Raw genomic sequence first — 15,575 nt, 5'->3', positions numbered from 1 at the left:
TTTACTTTATTTTTGGCAGTCTAAATGAGTGTTCTACTGAGAAACTGTTCCCACTACAAAAATCAGCTGCTCAGCAAGGACTTGTGACAAGTCCCTTGACATGGAGGGAGGCAGGGGGAGGGGAGATCCATTTAGAAATTATTTTTGTAAATCATTAAAGGATGAGCCATTCTAAAAGATTCAGTTAAGAACACACACAACTACTTTAAAAACCCCATAGCAGCCTCTGTAATTTCAAGTTCATGGTACAAGCACATATTAATTTTGACATTATCTGTTCAGATTACTGCACACATTTTATTGTTGCCATTTAAAGAATTCTAATAGGATAACACCATCTTTATTAAACTGCTGATACAAGATGATTCTTTCAGCATAAAGTTAGATGAAGACATTACAAAAATTATGTAGCTATTAATAGACTGCAATAAACTATTAAAAGAACACCTTCCTTACAATATTGGTCTTTTGTTTACAATTAGAGACCAAAAAATGAGGGGGTTCTGTCCTAATATTTTACAAATTAGCATTTAAATAATACTTGAGACACATTTCAGAAATTATTGAAAGCTATGAACGATTAGCACACTCAGTTAAATCTGAAGAATAGTCTACAATATTAGCTGTTACATATGACAGTACTATTTGCTTTTAAAATCCAGTTTTCTAGAAAGTTAAAATTTTGTAATGGTCAGCTCCAAGCTTTCTAGCTGTCTACAGCAGCAAATATGCTACTCTCCTAATTTTCATGTACAAATGATTGTTTATGTATTAATTAAGCTTGACAACATTAACTGAAAGGTAGGAAGTGCCAGTACCCTTTATACAGAATAGACAGATTGTGACTTGCTGAAAGGAAGAGGAAGCACAGAGAAGACAACTCCATGGGCTCTGTCATCCCATTTCCCAATACAGATCTCTGATACTACTCCAGAAGATGGTATTATTCTTATAGTTCTACCATTGAGAACAATGTGTATTCCCAAGCACAAGACTAAACACCGAGCAGATGATTTTTAAAAAGGAGATCTGTTGTACTTCAGTTGTTCTTGATCACTCAGTATAAAACATTTTGTGACTTTGCAGAAGAATTGCATCATACTTCTGTCCCTGGACTTGCCAAAACACACTAAAATAACAGCAGTCAAATTCTGTTCTATGCATATCCACAGCCATGGGAGAGAAATTCTTGCCCCTGATTTCAAAATCTTCCAGAGAAAAGGAAAGCTTTGCAGTTCCCCATCTCATCCTACATCTACTTTCTCTGCTAGAGTCTTTGTGAAAACATAAAAATAAATAAAAGTATGCTGCTGTGACTGAGAAACTAAATACATTCATGGTCCCAAGCCAAGGGCACCAGGCAGACTTGATTTGAAATATTAAGTTCCTTGATAAAAAATTTAAGACAATCAAACAAGCTACTGGGGTGGATGGAAGAAAGCTGTTTCCAGTGGGAAGAATTTTCTTGCTCCTTCTGGCAAACATGACCATCAAAAAAGGAAGTTCACCCACAAATATCACAGTTGTTCAGTATCATATCCCAAAATGGGTTCCAGCCACTTCTCCACCTCTGCCACAGACAAATTTTTTCTCAGTGCATAATCTTCAACCTGCAAAGGGATCACAAAATATGATGAAAATTTTGAAACACCAGCTTTAAATGTTTACAAAATTTTTAAGACATCTGCTCATAAGATGATTTTGAATGCTCTAACACTGCTACAATTGATGGTGTTAGTTACCTGATCTTTACATATCTTGCCAACAGCAAAATATTTGGAATTGGGACTGGAAAAATAAAGGCCAGAAACTGCAGAAGCAGGTAACATTGCTAGTGATTCCGTTAGAACAATTCCTGAAAAAGAGAATGAGGATTTTATTATTCTTTGAATTAAGATTAAGCACAAATTCAGAGCCTTTTTTTATGCTGGGTGGCTTCAAGCAAACTCAAAAAAAACCAAGCAGCTTTCAGATGAAAGCTGAAACCAACCCCTTTTTCCACTTAATCATTAAGAAAACTTCAGAACTTTAAACATACCACAGACTTTCATGACAATTACTGTAGAGTAACTCCATGGTTTGAAGGAAAAAACTTGGACATTTTGGCAAATGAAGTTTTGAAGCACTGAAAATTATTTTTGGAATTGTGGAAGTAACAGTGAAACATCTGACATGCAAAATGTAAGAAGAAAACAAATGGATTTAATCCCTTTTTAAAAATTACCATCTCAAGGTTCCTGCAGACCAGGAAATACTCTACTGAATTGACTTTTTTTCTGTTTCTATCTGGAATGTCTTCTTACCACCATAAGGATGCCAGAATTTTTTTCTGTGCAGCAGAACCCTGTTTGCATGCAATCTGCTAATTAGGGACACAACTCCTCCACCAAAAGCACTGGCAATGTTTTGCAAATTCTTCCTTGAATGAGGCAAAATAAGAATGGGAATAAAAAGGGGAAGACAGCAATTCCCAGAAGCACTTCAGTTTAGTATTCTATGTAACTCTGCAACAGCCAATTTATTCTTTGGTTGGAATTTTGATTTCACATAAAAAGCTGTTTAAGAATCTTAGCAAAGCCAAGTTACCTGTTGTTTCCTCAATGTTTGCAAGTTTCCACATGGTGAGTTTTTCTGTATGGTCAGGTTGGCTGGGATATCCAGGGGCAGGGCGAATTCCCGCATATTTAATTTTGCGTAGGCCAGAGAAATCCAGCTGCTCGCTACTACTGTAAGCCCAGAATTCCCTTCGAACTCTTTCATGAAGCTCCTCAGCAAATGCCTTGGAATAGAATGAAAAGTTGTTTTTTTTTATTTTTTACTTTGTACAGACTGATGCAATAGCTGATTGATTAACAATGATAGATGCTTTCTCGCATTCCCATTTTCGTTTTTAAGAGAGCTCTTAACATAGGTGAGACATTTGAAAGAATTAAAGTTCACATGAAACACTTATTTTGCCAATTCAAGTATGTTAGTTACTTCTCTTATTGGTGGATGTGCTTTTTTGATTGTCCTGCTTTAAAGAGGTAAAGATGTGGACAAGAAACGCAAAAAGATAAAATTCATTAACCTATGGTAGCATTATAGCACTGAGGTCATTAGGTCTTGACTATCTGGGTGTCTCGCCCAGGTCTAGCTATAGAAGGCCACATCATTCTTGCCTCCATGCTACCATCAGATACAAGCACGTGCTGCTGCTCCTTTTAGCAGAGGACTTTTCCTCTAGCTCAAACTGGGCAACAGCTTTTCTGAACTGCTTCTGCAACCTATGTGATTTTACCAGCACCAGTTGCCCCTCAGGAAGAATTTCCACTTCAGTAAATATCTTCAACAACAACAATAATAATCATAATTTCTGAAACCCTGCTATAGCTTGAAATCCCCAGCTAGAGCTAGCCCCACTTGCATTGTACTGAAGTGGCTCTAAGTTTGCTGAAAATTGCAAGGAAACACCTGATAAAACCTCATACCTCTGCCAACCGATCACCAAGAGCCTTCACCATGATGATGTTGTATTCATCCTCCTGTTTCCTAAATTCACTGCATAAATCATCTACACCAAAGCAGGCCACTGCAAACAGGCCTAGGTAGTCACAAATGCCAGAATCCAGTGGTGCTATGAAGTCAGAGAGGCAGTAATATGGATCTGTGCAGGCAGAGTCCTTTTCAGCCTAAAGTAACAAAATCAATGCGATAAATCAGAACACCTTAAAATAGATCATTAGTGCAGTATTAAGCTAAAGACCAGCATTTTTAAGACTAAAGGGCCTAGGGCATTTCTGACAAACACCTAACTAGTTTTTGAGCCATGGTAGCTTTTCTGTAGTTAAATTAGAAGAAAACCACCTCTCTTACTCTGAGGATGTTTGGACCACTGAAGAACAAAACACCAAAGAAGAGAGATGCAGCACTGAACACACAGTGTTGGGATGCTTCTATTGACAGCTACTAAGATTTAACAGCTTATACTGCAAAAAAATTATTAAAAAGTAAGGAATAGTCTTGTGCCAACAGCTGGGTAAGAGGAGGAATATTTCATCTCTACCCTTAACAGATTCCACATTTGTTAACAAAACTGATGGCTGATGTGGAAACTGAAGAATTCTCCAGCAATTCCCACTGTAGAATGGTTATGGGTTTATAACCAGTCCTTATGCTACAAGCTATGTGCTCAATAATCCAGAAAAACAGTGCCCAGGATGCAGACTTTTTACTAATCTCACAGAAGCCCAAACAAAATGTATGTACGTATCAGTACTGGAAAGTTGAATCCTAAGCAAAGTTTGAGTGGGTTTATGCAAAGGGAAGGGGCCCAATGGAAAAGGACCTTGAGGTGCTGGTCAATATCCAGCTGAACAGGAACCAGCAGGGTGCCCAGGTGGCCAAGAAGGCCAATGGCACCCTGGGCTGCATCAGAAACAGTATGGCCAGCAGGACCAGGGAAGTGATTCTTCTCCTGTACCTGCCACTGGTAAGGCTGCATTTGAATACTGTGTTCAGTTTTAGGATCCCCAACTGAGGAAGAACACTGAGGTGCTGGAGCAAGTCCAGAGAAGGGCAACGAAGCTGGTAATGTTTCTGGAGCACTCATCCTATGAGAAGTGGCTGAGAGAGCTGGGGAAAATGAGGCTCAGGGGAGAACTTATTGCTCTCTACAACCACCTGAACAGAGGCTGTAGCCAGGTGGGGGCTGGTCTCTTCTCCCTGGTAACCGACAGAACAAGGCAACACAGTCCTAAGCTGTGCTAGGAAAGGTTTAGGTTGGACATTTGGAGGAATTTCTTTACAGAAAGTGTGATCAGATGCTGGAATAGACTGCCCAAGGAGGTGGTGGAGTCACTATCCCCAGAGATATTTGAGGAACGGCTGAACATGGCACTCAGTGCCACGGTCTGGTTGACATGGGGTTGTTCAATCATAGGTTGGACTCAGTCTCAGAGGTCTTTTCCAACTAATTGGTTCTGTGAAATAGGGAACTATATTGCTCACTGGATCCTTTTCCAAAACGGAAGAAAGGTAACAGAAAGAGGTACCCGAGCACCCAAAAAGAAATCTTGAATCATAGCAGTATATTCATTGTGGAAGCATGATTGCTATTTAAGAGGTGGCACAGTTCTTGTAAATCTTCCCAACTTACAGAGAGAGTAAAGTTATTTAATGGCTGTCACTTAGCTGAAGATTGATTATTTTAACCTATGACAATATTTTAGCAGTGTGTTTCACCCATTCCCAACTGCATCTTAAAAGCAAATAAAACACTCCTACCCCTGAAAAACAACAAAAAAAAATCTATTAACCTGCAAAGTTACAGAAAGTACCATAAAATTAACAAAATACCTTTTTTCCCCACAGGTGAAATTTATATTAATTTTAATGTTCATTTGCAATTTTTAGAGCTAAGGAAAATATTACATGCATCTCTAACTTTTAAATTTGTATCACATCCTTAATTAGCATCAATGTCATGGATAGAACTCTGTGTACTAAAAGGAACATTTTATATAAGAAACAGAAGACAATTATTCTCTTCTACTTTGCTCTGCTGAAAACTCTCTTGAGTTACTGTATACACCAGGCTGGAAGAGATGCAGCTAAAATACATGGGTTTAAGTATTAACACATTCAAGCAGAATTCTTCACCTAAAGTAGAATCCAGTGATATTAGAGAACTAAGGTTCATTAGGTTCTAATTTATATTGGAACAAGATTCATGTGATTAATTTATACAACATACTGCTTTAGGACATCTTAAAATTGAAACAGAAAATGCACAACATATCTGAAGATGTCAAACTACAAAGCATTTTGTACAATTATTAAAATGCAAAATATTACAATATAAAGACCTGGCTCATCAATAACAGAATCTTGTTATTATTGAAAGAAATGACAAGACAATGGCTGCAGAGAAATTACAACAATTTTCTACAGATTTTAATAAGGCACTTCTATTACATTCCTGAAATTCAGGGGGAAGAAAAGTCCCTTAACAAATGTGCTGTCACTGTACCTGTTGCCTCAAACCATAAAATTTTGCTATTGGTTCTGAAGATCCCACTGCCTCTTCTGCAGCATACAAGTGGATATCATCCTGAACACTTCGAGCTGGCCAGAACCCAACCACACCTCTGGCTTGTAATTTCTTTTCATTAATCAATGTTTTAAGTAGATCTTGAGCATCATTATAAACTCTCTTTGCTTCTTCACCTATTAAAAACAAATAAAAAAAGAAATTGCCTTAGAAAAAGAATGCTTTCATAATTGGCTAAATAGGTTTAAGAATTGTTTGAAGACTGATTCATTTTCTACATAATTGTCCAATGACTGCAATGATCTGTCAGCTACAGCAAATAGGAAGATTGCAGTGTGATCACAGGGCTGTAACAACATATATCTTAGGGAATAAAAAAGCCCAAACAAAACACAAAATGTTTCAGCCAGCACCTAGTAGAGGAAGAGAACACAGAGTAAAATGAGCAAGAGACCCGGTGCGTGTACCTACATTACCACAGTGCAGCAGACCCAGAACATTGCTTTCAGTGTCACCCTGGCATTTTTATCACCCATTTCAAAGCCTACTGAATAGCTTCAAAAGGAGCTTGCCATTTTCACCCACAGATACATTAAGTGCTCGGCTGACATTTTCTGTTAATAAAATACTTCCCTGTGCTTTGGCAGGTGAATGCTAAATAAGATGACCAAGCATTTTTCCACACTTATTTTTCAGCCTTACATGGCAACAATTGGTTCACTAAACCTTGCTTTCAACAAATTATTTCAGTGACATTCTTTGCATGTATTTGTACTATTCCTAATGTACTTCATTAAACATTTGGAATCTCACTGCAGCACACTGGGCCTGTTAGAATTCGTTATATGACGTAAATGCAATTTCAGTACTCACCTACAGTTTTATCATTAAAGATCTTAGGGAAACTCCGGTTGGGGTACTTTCCCCTAAGTTGCCAGACGTCAAAGAAGGGCTTCCAGTCAATGTACTCTACCAGCCTCCTCAGGTCATAATCTTCAAAGACTTTTGTGCCAATGAATTTTGGTTTAACTGTAGGAAACAGAAGTACAATTGGACATGATGAAAATAATTTAAAATTGCTTTAACATTTGCAGTGTAACTGATGTCCAGCAGCCTCCACCTCTGCAAATGACCTCTTCCAAACTAACTGTCCTAAAATTCTCATAGTCATATTTTCCCAAGCCATACCATAATCCACAGTTACAAAGAACCCAAAAAAAAAAGTATAAAAGGCATATAAAGTTGAAATGGAAAAATTAAGGCCTTTTGTTCTTCCACGTAAATAAACAGCTTTTAGCTGCTGGACTTTGGAACTTATTTTTATGTAATTTCTAAGAACTTTTGCACATTTAGATGCACACACACAAGTGATAAAGCAAGATGGATCTATCTGCGTAAAGCCAGAAGCTTTACACTTGTTTTGTCTGTACAATACTTTGTAATGCATTAAGCAAGTTATTGAAAATTAGCATCTTGTTGAATCTTGTAAATGAAACGACAGAAAGCAGTGTTAATGTCACTGCAGGATGCAACCTGAATGCTGTTTATACTTCTAGTATAATTTAAAAAAAATAAAACAGTACAAAAACTGATGGGGGAAGGGACAGGAAAGAGTGTAATGAGGCATTTGATTAAAATGCCATGTTACAGCATGTGTTCCTCAAATATGGTACGGTAAGGTGTGCAATGTAATAAACCAGGCAGATAGTATTTTCAAAAGCTGTCATTAGTGTTTTCTTTGATTATCTGTTGTGATGGGTAACTCATTGTTTTGGGATTTTTTTCAGTTACATTTATTGAATATTAACATATTTTTTAAATGAGCTGTAAAAAAGCAGAAACAGAATGTTAAAAGTAATGCAAAAAAATCTCAGTTTAGACAGATACCAATTTACTTATGCTGTTACACTGCTACATTCTGAAGTTTAAAGCATATTTGAATTAAAAATACAACCAAAATAATCACACAAAATACAATAAAGGCACAGCAATCACAACAACATATAGCTGACCTGGTATGTGGCCTGATAACCAATCATTATGGAAACCTTTTCTTCTAGCTTGCTGTAGAGACAAGTATCTTCTTTCCTATATAGACATAAAGGTTCATTTCAGAACACCACCTTTCAGACTCAAACTGTAACTGCAGACTTCATGGTAGAGTTTTACTCAAAATACTATTCAGGATAAATCCAACAACAGATAATTTCAGCCTCAACAACTCTGAGTTCCCATGTGTAAAGTAAGATTACATCACAAGCAGATCATTACTTTTGCCTGTATAATGCTTATGAAACTGGCCTACAAGATTTCTGGTTCCTCTCAACTACACCAGAAGTTCTATTAATACTTCACAATACACTAAAATACAAGCAGAAAATTATATTCTCCTACTGCTCTGATCACTCACCTAAACAAGACTAAGACATTAGGAAAGCAAGGTGGTTTAAAATTCTCAATAGAGTATGGCTCAGAACCAGCAAAAGCTACCAGTGCCATTTTCACTACCCCAGCTGAAGCTCCAAATATCCTGCTACTGCTCCAGGAGAGCACTGGTCTCCCAAGGTTGATTAAGATGACATGACTGCCAGCTCCATGGAGGTCCTAGATACCACTGATTAGCCATTGAGGACAACCAAGAATTTGCCAAGCATGTATTAAGAGTCATGCAGCAAGGTCTTAGAGGCTAAAAAATGTGATTTCATAAGCACTTTTGGAAGTTTTTAATCCATTTTACTGCAAGTTTTAAATCAAAACAAATATACATGAAGGTCTTCACAAGGAGCTGAACAGTAAGAGAACAGCAAGTTATTCATAATAACTGAACAGCAAGTGCCAACCACTTCAAACAAGAAGATAATCAATTATATTTGTACCTTGAGAGACTCATAGTGTTCTTGTCTAATTTCTTCATATTCCTCTAATATTTCTTCAAAGAAATCATCCTTCATACTGTCATCTAAGAGCTGGGAGCACTGAAAAGAACAGGGAGGAAAAAGCATTAAGTGTTACACCTAGTGTAACACACTATGGGAAAGACAGAGTATAAGTTTCAGACTAGGCAACCTGTCTTTTGGACTCTCTTAGCAACACTAAACTAAACCTTACCATTAATCTGCAACCTCCATTTAAACTAGCCGTGTTTAGACTACAATTATTACTGAGATCTCTGCCCTACTACACAGGTAACATTAGCAGAGCGAAGTTCAAGTCTGGCAAGACCTGAGAGGAGTATACTCCAAAACTTCAGAGACTGAATAGTCATGGAAGCAACACACAGCTTGGCCTACTCTTTACCACCATGTATTTGCCAGCTAAGACCACCCATTTCTCTGAAAGAGAATTCATCCCAAAAAACTCCAGCCACATGTTTCTCAGTACGAATGTTGCTATCTAACTTCAGAAATATATTCAAATTAGCCAGAACAGCAGTACACATAGAACTCCATCAGTTTCACTACAAAACTACAGTCAAGGACTCAGTGAATGTCACCCTCACTAGAGTAATGGACATCTAAATGAAAGTGCCCAGTGACAGCAACTGTCACAAGCCAGTTGAGAACCATGTGGCAGCACAAAACAGCTGAAACAAGTGTAATTTAGAAACTTGTCTCTGATGTGCCCCTTTTAATTTTCTGCCACAACACTAAGCCTTAGAGGAAAGGATGAAAGGGACAACAGAAAAACAGGGCACATATCTTTTCATGGAGAAGAAACTAGAATTTAGAACTTACAACCACAACACTCTTGGATGCATCCAGGACGTGAACTACAGGTGCGCTATATCGTGGGGCAATTTTAACAGCTGTGTGTGTTCTTCAGTGAAAAAGAGAAAGAGTGAGCATTTTACAACTAAAGTAAAAAAACAACAAAACAAAACAAAAAACCAAACAACAACAACAACAAAACAAAAAACAAACAAACAAACAAACAAAAAACAAAAAAAAAACCAAAAAAAACAAAAAAAAAAACCCCAAGCAACCCACCAACAAAAAAAGCAGACAACATCCCCAGGGAAATAAATCCTGACTTAATGCACAGACCAGAACTTCAAACGAAGAAATTCATTCATCCACCTGCTATCCATGAATCATTAAACACAGATTTTTAATAACAGGTATATAAACATTTTCCTTCAAAGAGTATCAGAACACTTCATAAATAATGTGCCAACTCACATTCCCTCAATGTCATACCAGCTGAATGAAAATCAGCAACTCATTAGTTTTGAGTCTCAGAAATCAGTAAGAATATTCCAAATTAAGCCTACCAAGAACTAGCCATTTCTTTAATCCTTTTTGCTCATCTTACATTTTTTCCTCCCGCATGCTAATTTTTGGGTCTGTGGATTAGCATTAACCTAATTCAGTGATGATTATCCCATTTCTCAATATCAGAGGCACAAGTTCCTCTATACACCTGAACAACGAATTCTGCCAGTGGCCAATAAATATTACAAACTTGCACCTTGAAGATGCAGTGAACTTTGCATTGAAACTATAAGTGCAATGAGGACAGACCCTTCTCTTCAAAGTCTGTCAAATTATGAGACTACTTGCTGAAGCTACAAAATATAGACTGTAATAGATCTACTACAATATGCATTGCTCTGATAAAGAAAGCAACACTGCTAACAGTTTCTAGTGATGCAAAAAGAGCTCTGCTCAGTCCTACCAAAACTCTGCAAGCAAGTGTAGGAGCAAAGATGTTATAGGCCTTATAATTTGCTTTTTTATATACTAAGGTCAAACAACATTTCTAAAATTAAATTTGAATCAGAGCCCAAGAAGCAATCTTCCCTAACAAAGGTAAGATCCCCCTTTTCTTCAGGTTCTGTCAAATATTTAAAGCACTTGGATATGGAGGTTTACTCATGACTGTGCAACACAGCTGTGTAAACAACTGTCCAGCATCCCCTGAATGTGCTTCTAGGAGATGCATTTTTGATCTTGGCAGCTCTATTTTTTACAAAAAGGTATCTCATCTGTTTTGATAGGAACAGACAGAGGAAACAAAAGAAGACATGGTCCTAAAATGGCACTGTATCAACCATTACATGCTAACTTTTGTATTTTTTTGAAGTAAATTTTATGGCAATGAGAATGTCACCATTATTTCTCAGCACCTGAATTTACCAAAGTGGCATAATATGAATGGAAAAATCATCATTACTGTAAATTATGAAGAAACTCTCATTGTGTGGATTCTGGAGACTAAATCCAGCCTCCCTCTCTCTCTCTTTCAAACTAACCTCACTATACACTCTTTCAAGTACTCATGATCTCCTTATTCCAAATAACAATGCCTATTTATTATAGTGAAAAAAATGCAGATGGTTCTTCATTAGCAACCTCTGACATATACACAACCTTTAAGAATGCACATGGGAGGTTAAATTGAAGACTAGGAAAGTAACGTAAAATATACATTAAGAATCCAGTCTTCCATAAAGAGTACCTTTACTGGACAGTATTTTATAGACACTGCATTGTATCTGGGCATATGTGCAAGTATATATTTATATATAATTCACATGAATAAAATCAATTTTTGTACTCAAAAGTATACATATATCCTTTAGTAATTTCCATATTCAAGGATAAAAGTAGTGCAGCTTCCCTGTTAGCTACATTCCTCTCTGCTAATAAATTCTGCAGAACTGTTTGATGCTGGTTATTTGACATCAATTACTAGGCCAAAATGCCCTGGGTGAAAAAACTGAAAAGAACTGAAAAGGCTCTCCTACGACCTCCACTTAGAATAAAGCCTTCCCCTCGACTCCCCATATTTTTGGTGGGGTTTTTTTTGGTTTTTTTTTGTTTTTCCTCCACGTTTGCTGTCAGTATCAAAGCAGCAAGAAGAGGCTCGTATGGAAAAGGAGAAAAGGAACACAGGAACAACAAAGGCAGGTAGTGATCCTACTCTCACTGTCTGTCAAATGATGAGATGATTTGCTAAAGCCAAAAATACAGAATACAGTACGTGCTGCTCTGATAAAGAAAGCAACACTGCTCACAGCTTTTAGTTAGACAAAAAATGACCTCTACAGTCTTCTGAGCTGTCACCCCCTCAAGTATATTGTACACAAATCAGTCAGCAAAGCGTGACCCACGGCTGTTATACGTGCCCAGAACACATCTGCAGTAATGCTAATACTAGGTGTCACTGAGCTGTCAACGTGGTCTTCAGGAAATCACAGCAGCTGTATTATTTCATTTGAACAGATCTGAGAGAACAAGCTTTTAACAGCTCAGTCCATCGAAATCAACATGGTAAGTACTTCACCAGCAAGCAGTGGGGCTTTATCCCCTACCAGCCTGCCTGAGCAGCACTGGAGGCTCAACACAGTCATCACCGCATTGAACAGTGATCCAGGAAAATACAGTAACTTCCTTAAAGATAAGAGCTCCCTGATGTCAACTATTTCTAGTCTCAAAATCCTGCATTTTTAAAATGCTTTGGTGAATCAAAATAGATCATCCAACCCCTCAGAAGAACAGGACTATATTTATTTCCATATGAGCAAAAACTTTTGGAGAAAACACAGTACTTCCACATATAATATATACTTGCAAAAATTAAACATTTAAGATGTCCATTATTTGTTATGTACTAACTAGATTTTACCTCAATAATCTAGGACTTCTGAAACAAGAAATAACAGTCAATGTTAGGGTGAATACATATCAGTATGTGTGTTGCAGGAAAATGAGAGAAAGGGGGGAAGAAATGGCTATAAATTTTCTTTTTCATTAGTTAACTAGTGAAATAGTTTATATATAATATAATACTGTTTATATATAATAATAATACTGTTTGCATAGAAGCTGCCCATCTGTTTATATGTAATAATATTGTTTGCATAGAAGCTGCCCATCTTCCCAACAGAGATGTCTTACTTAGAAGTAGTTGCTCCTCCAATGAGCAAAGGAATCTTTATTGCCAATCTCTCCATTTCCTTGGCGACAAAAATCATCTCATCCAAAGATGGGGTGATGAGACCAGACAGGCCAATTATATCTATTGCAAATTTACAAACACACATGCACAAAACTTTTAGCCAATCCATTCTAGAAAGACACAGAAATTACTACAGAAAAGTTTATTTTATACATCAGATAGCCTCATGCATCAGATAGAAAATAATGAGATGAAAAGCAGGATAGTCACTAGTCTAAAAGGGATGTTTGACCCAATTAGAAAGTGAAAGCTTTCCAAGAATGATAGCAATTCCAAATCCCCAGTTTAAGATATTTCTCAGTCTTCACAGTTGCTGAACACCTACTGCTCTAGTTTCAGCAATAAATAAACAGCACTTTTGATTAGCAAGCTCCAAGTCTCAGAAGTTCAGCACTGAAGAGGGAAATAAGACAAAATAGTTATAAGTTCTGCTCTTAGAAACAGCAAGTGCTTTCAATCTTCACCATGTTTCACACCATTCATCTTTTCCAAGATGTAGTAGACTATTCCAAAGCAACTGCAAGTTGTATCAGGAAGTTCATTATTTATTAGAACAATTCATTCCTGATTTCACACTCACTGATCTGGCAGGCCAAATGCCAAGTTCTTTTTACTGATTTAAGACCCAAAAAGAAGTTAGTTAGACCTTTTCAAGGCTCCACTTATCCATCTGTAAAAGAAATACACTATCTCTCTCAGAGTTGTCCATCTGATACAGCGTTTCAGCTCCTCAGGCTAAGTTTCACAGAAGTGCCAAACGATAAATAATTAACATGGTTAAAGCTGAAGTTCTGATTTCTCTGAAGATAATCTGATCAAATCATAGACAGTATAGGAATGCAATAAGCAGCAATAAAAATGTGATTTAAAAATCAAACAATTCAGAAGTACTAATGAAGTCTCTCTATACCTGCTTTGTTTTCAACAGCAGCTCGTAATATCTTATCACATGGTGTCATGACTCCTAAATCAATAACTCTGTGGAAAGAAAGGAGATGACACAAGATCTTTTAAATAGCAAATCAAATTTCTGTTACAGGGCAAATACATTCCTCTTGCTGTAAACAACTGACCTAAAAATAGATATTAAGATTGAGATGTTTGTTTGTTTCTCTTAAGACTATTTGGGAAATGGGGGAATCTTTACATAGGAAATACCTCTGGGTCTGGTAAAATTTTCAGTAAGAGTTCCAGATGGCATAACAGTTAAGAAAATTCAAGTGTAAGAGGAGTTTTTTCTTTAAAATAAATTTTTGTGGTTGTACTAAGTCTGGATGAGATGAGTTAATTTTCTTCACAGCAGCTGGTATGGTGCTGTATTTTAAATCTGCGGCCAAAACAATTCTGCAAATTAAAGTTTAACTGTTGATGAGCAATACTTTCACAGCATCAAGGCCTCTTCTGTTTTTTACTCTACCACCCCAAGAAACAGACTGTGAGTAGACACAGCTAGGCAGATGACCCAAACTAACCGAAGAAATATTCCATGGCACATGAAGTCAAACTCAGCAATAAAAGGGAGAGTAAGGGACACAGCAGGGGTTAGCCATATTTTGCTCAGGAACTGGATAGGCACTTAGTCTGTCCATAGGAGGTGATAAGGGGATTGCATCACTTGTTTTTTCTTTCTTTCTCTCTTCTTCCACTTCGTATTCAGTTATTACTTTTCTCCACCCACCATTTTTCTTGCTTTCTTTCTCCACCCACAATTTTTCTTGCTTTCTTTCTTCCTTTCCTCTTTTCCCATCTCACTGAGATTGGCTGGGTGGAAGTGAATGAATGCTGTGTGGTGCTGAGCCACCAAATAGGCTACCCACAGCAGTAGCATTTCTGAAGGCATCTGGATAATACAAAAATGTTTTGTGGACATCGTATTGTCACTGTCATATTTTTTGGAAAAATCCCTTCTCCAGGATTTCTTCTCCTGAGAAGCTAAGAAGCCTCAGAGAGAAATGAAAACAATAATTATCTGTTTGCTTCTCCCTGTTTTACTGCTTTAGAATGTGGTCTGGAAATTGTTTACTAACAGGTGCATGTTTGATTGGTTTCATGTGAATTGTTTTTTACTTGATGGCCAATCACCATCAGCTGTGTCAGACTCTGAGGAGTCAGTCACACGTTTTTCATTATCATTCTTGTTAAGCCTTCTGTCTGTATCCTTTCTCTATTCTTTAGTATAGTTTTAGTATAACATTCTTTTATATAATGTAAGTACATAAAATAATAAATTAACCTTCCAAAAACATGGAGTCAAATTCACTCATCTCTCACCTCATCCTGGGGACCCCTGCAAATACCACATTATATCTTACATCAGGAATATAAGATGATTCACACCAAGCTTGTTTGCCTTAGTAAAGCATACATTTTATGAAACAGGACACTGAACTTCCCTTTCTAGCATTTTATTGCTATTAACCCTAGCCATTGCTAAGGTTTTTATTTCTTCAAGTAAACCGCCCCAGCCTGCAGATTTCACTCAGCCTCACTCATATTCATGGTGACAGAGAACACTATGGCTTCCTTTCAGTAAATCTAAATAAAGCTCAAGAAAGCCTGAATCCAATCTTGAATTTCAAGAGAA

The 15,575-nt window shown here is 37.1% G+C and overlaps 1 protein-coding gene across 4 annotated transcripts in view; it reads right to left on the bottom strand.

Annotated features, from left to right (window-relative positions):
• Positions 1 to 204: 204 nt before the first annotated feature.
• MTR (5-methyltetrahydrofolate-homocysteine methyltransferase) overlaps positions 205 to 15,575 on the bottom strand; it is a 51,359-nt gene continuing 35,988 nt past the window's right edge. For all 4 annotated transcript variants that reach the window (XM_066546795.1, XM_066546796.1, XM_066546797.1 and 1 more), the window contains 11 exons: positions 13,902 to 13,969; positions 12,931 to 13,051; positions 9,766 to 9,847; positions 8,908 to 9,006; positions 8,044 to 8,119; positions 6,905 to 7,060; positions 6,011 to 6,207; positions 3,471 to 3,671; positions 2,587 to 2,779; positions 1,743 to 1,855; positions 205 to 1,610 (listed from right to left, as the gene is read on the bottom strand). In XM_066546795.1, the coding sequence (XP_066402892.1) occupies positions 1,518 to 1,610; positions 1,743 to 1,855; positions 2,587 to 2,779; positions 3,471 to 3,671; positions 6,011 to 6,207; positions 6,905 to 7,060; positions 8,044 to 8,119; positions 8,908 to 9,006; positions 9,766 to 9,847; positions 12,931 to 13,051; positions 13,902 to 13,969 (1,399 nt within the window). In that variant the 3' untranslated portion in view covers positions 205 to 1,517. The remainder of the gene's footprint in view (positions 1,611 to 1,742; positions 1,856 to 2,586; positions 2,780 to 3,470; positions 3,672 to 6,010; positions 6,208 to 6,904; positions 7,061 to 8,043; positions 8,120 to 8,907; positions 9,007 to 9,765; positions 9,848 to 12,930; positions 13,052 to 13,901; positions 13,970 to 15,575) is intronic.

Source organism: Molothrus aeneus, chromosome 3 (assembly GCF_037042795.1).
Source record: "Molothrus aeneus isolate 106 chromosome 3, BPBGC_Maene_1.0, whole genome shotgun sequence".
Lineage (NCBI taxonomy): Eukaryota > Metazoa > Chordata > Aves > Passeriformes > Icteridae > Molothrus > Molothrus aeneus.
The sequence above is the reverse complement of the archived record's forward strand: the minus strand, read 5'-3'. Positions and strand labels throughout refer to the sequence as shown.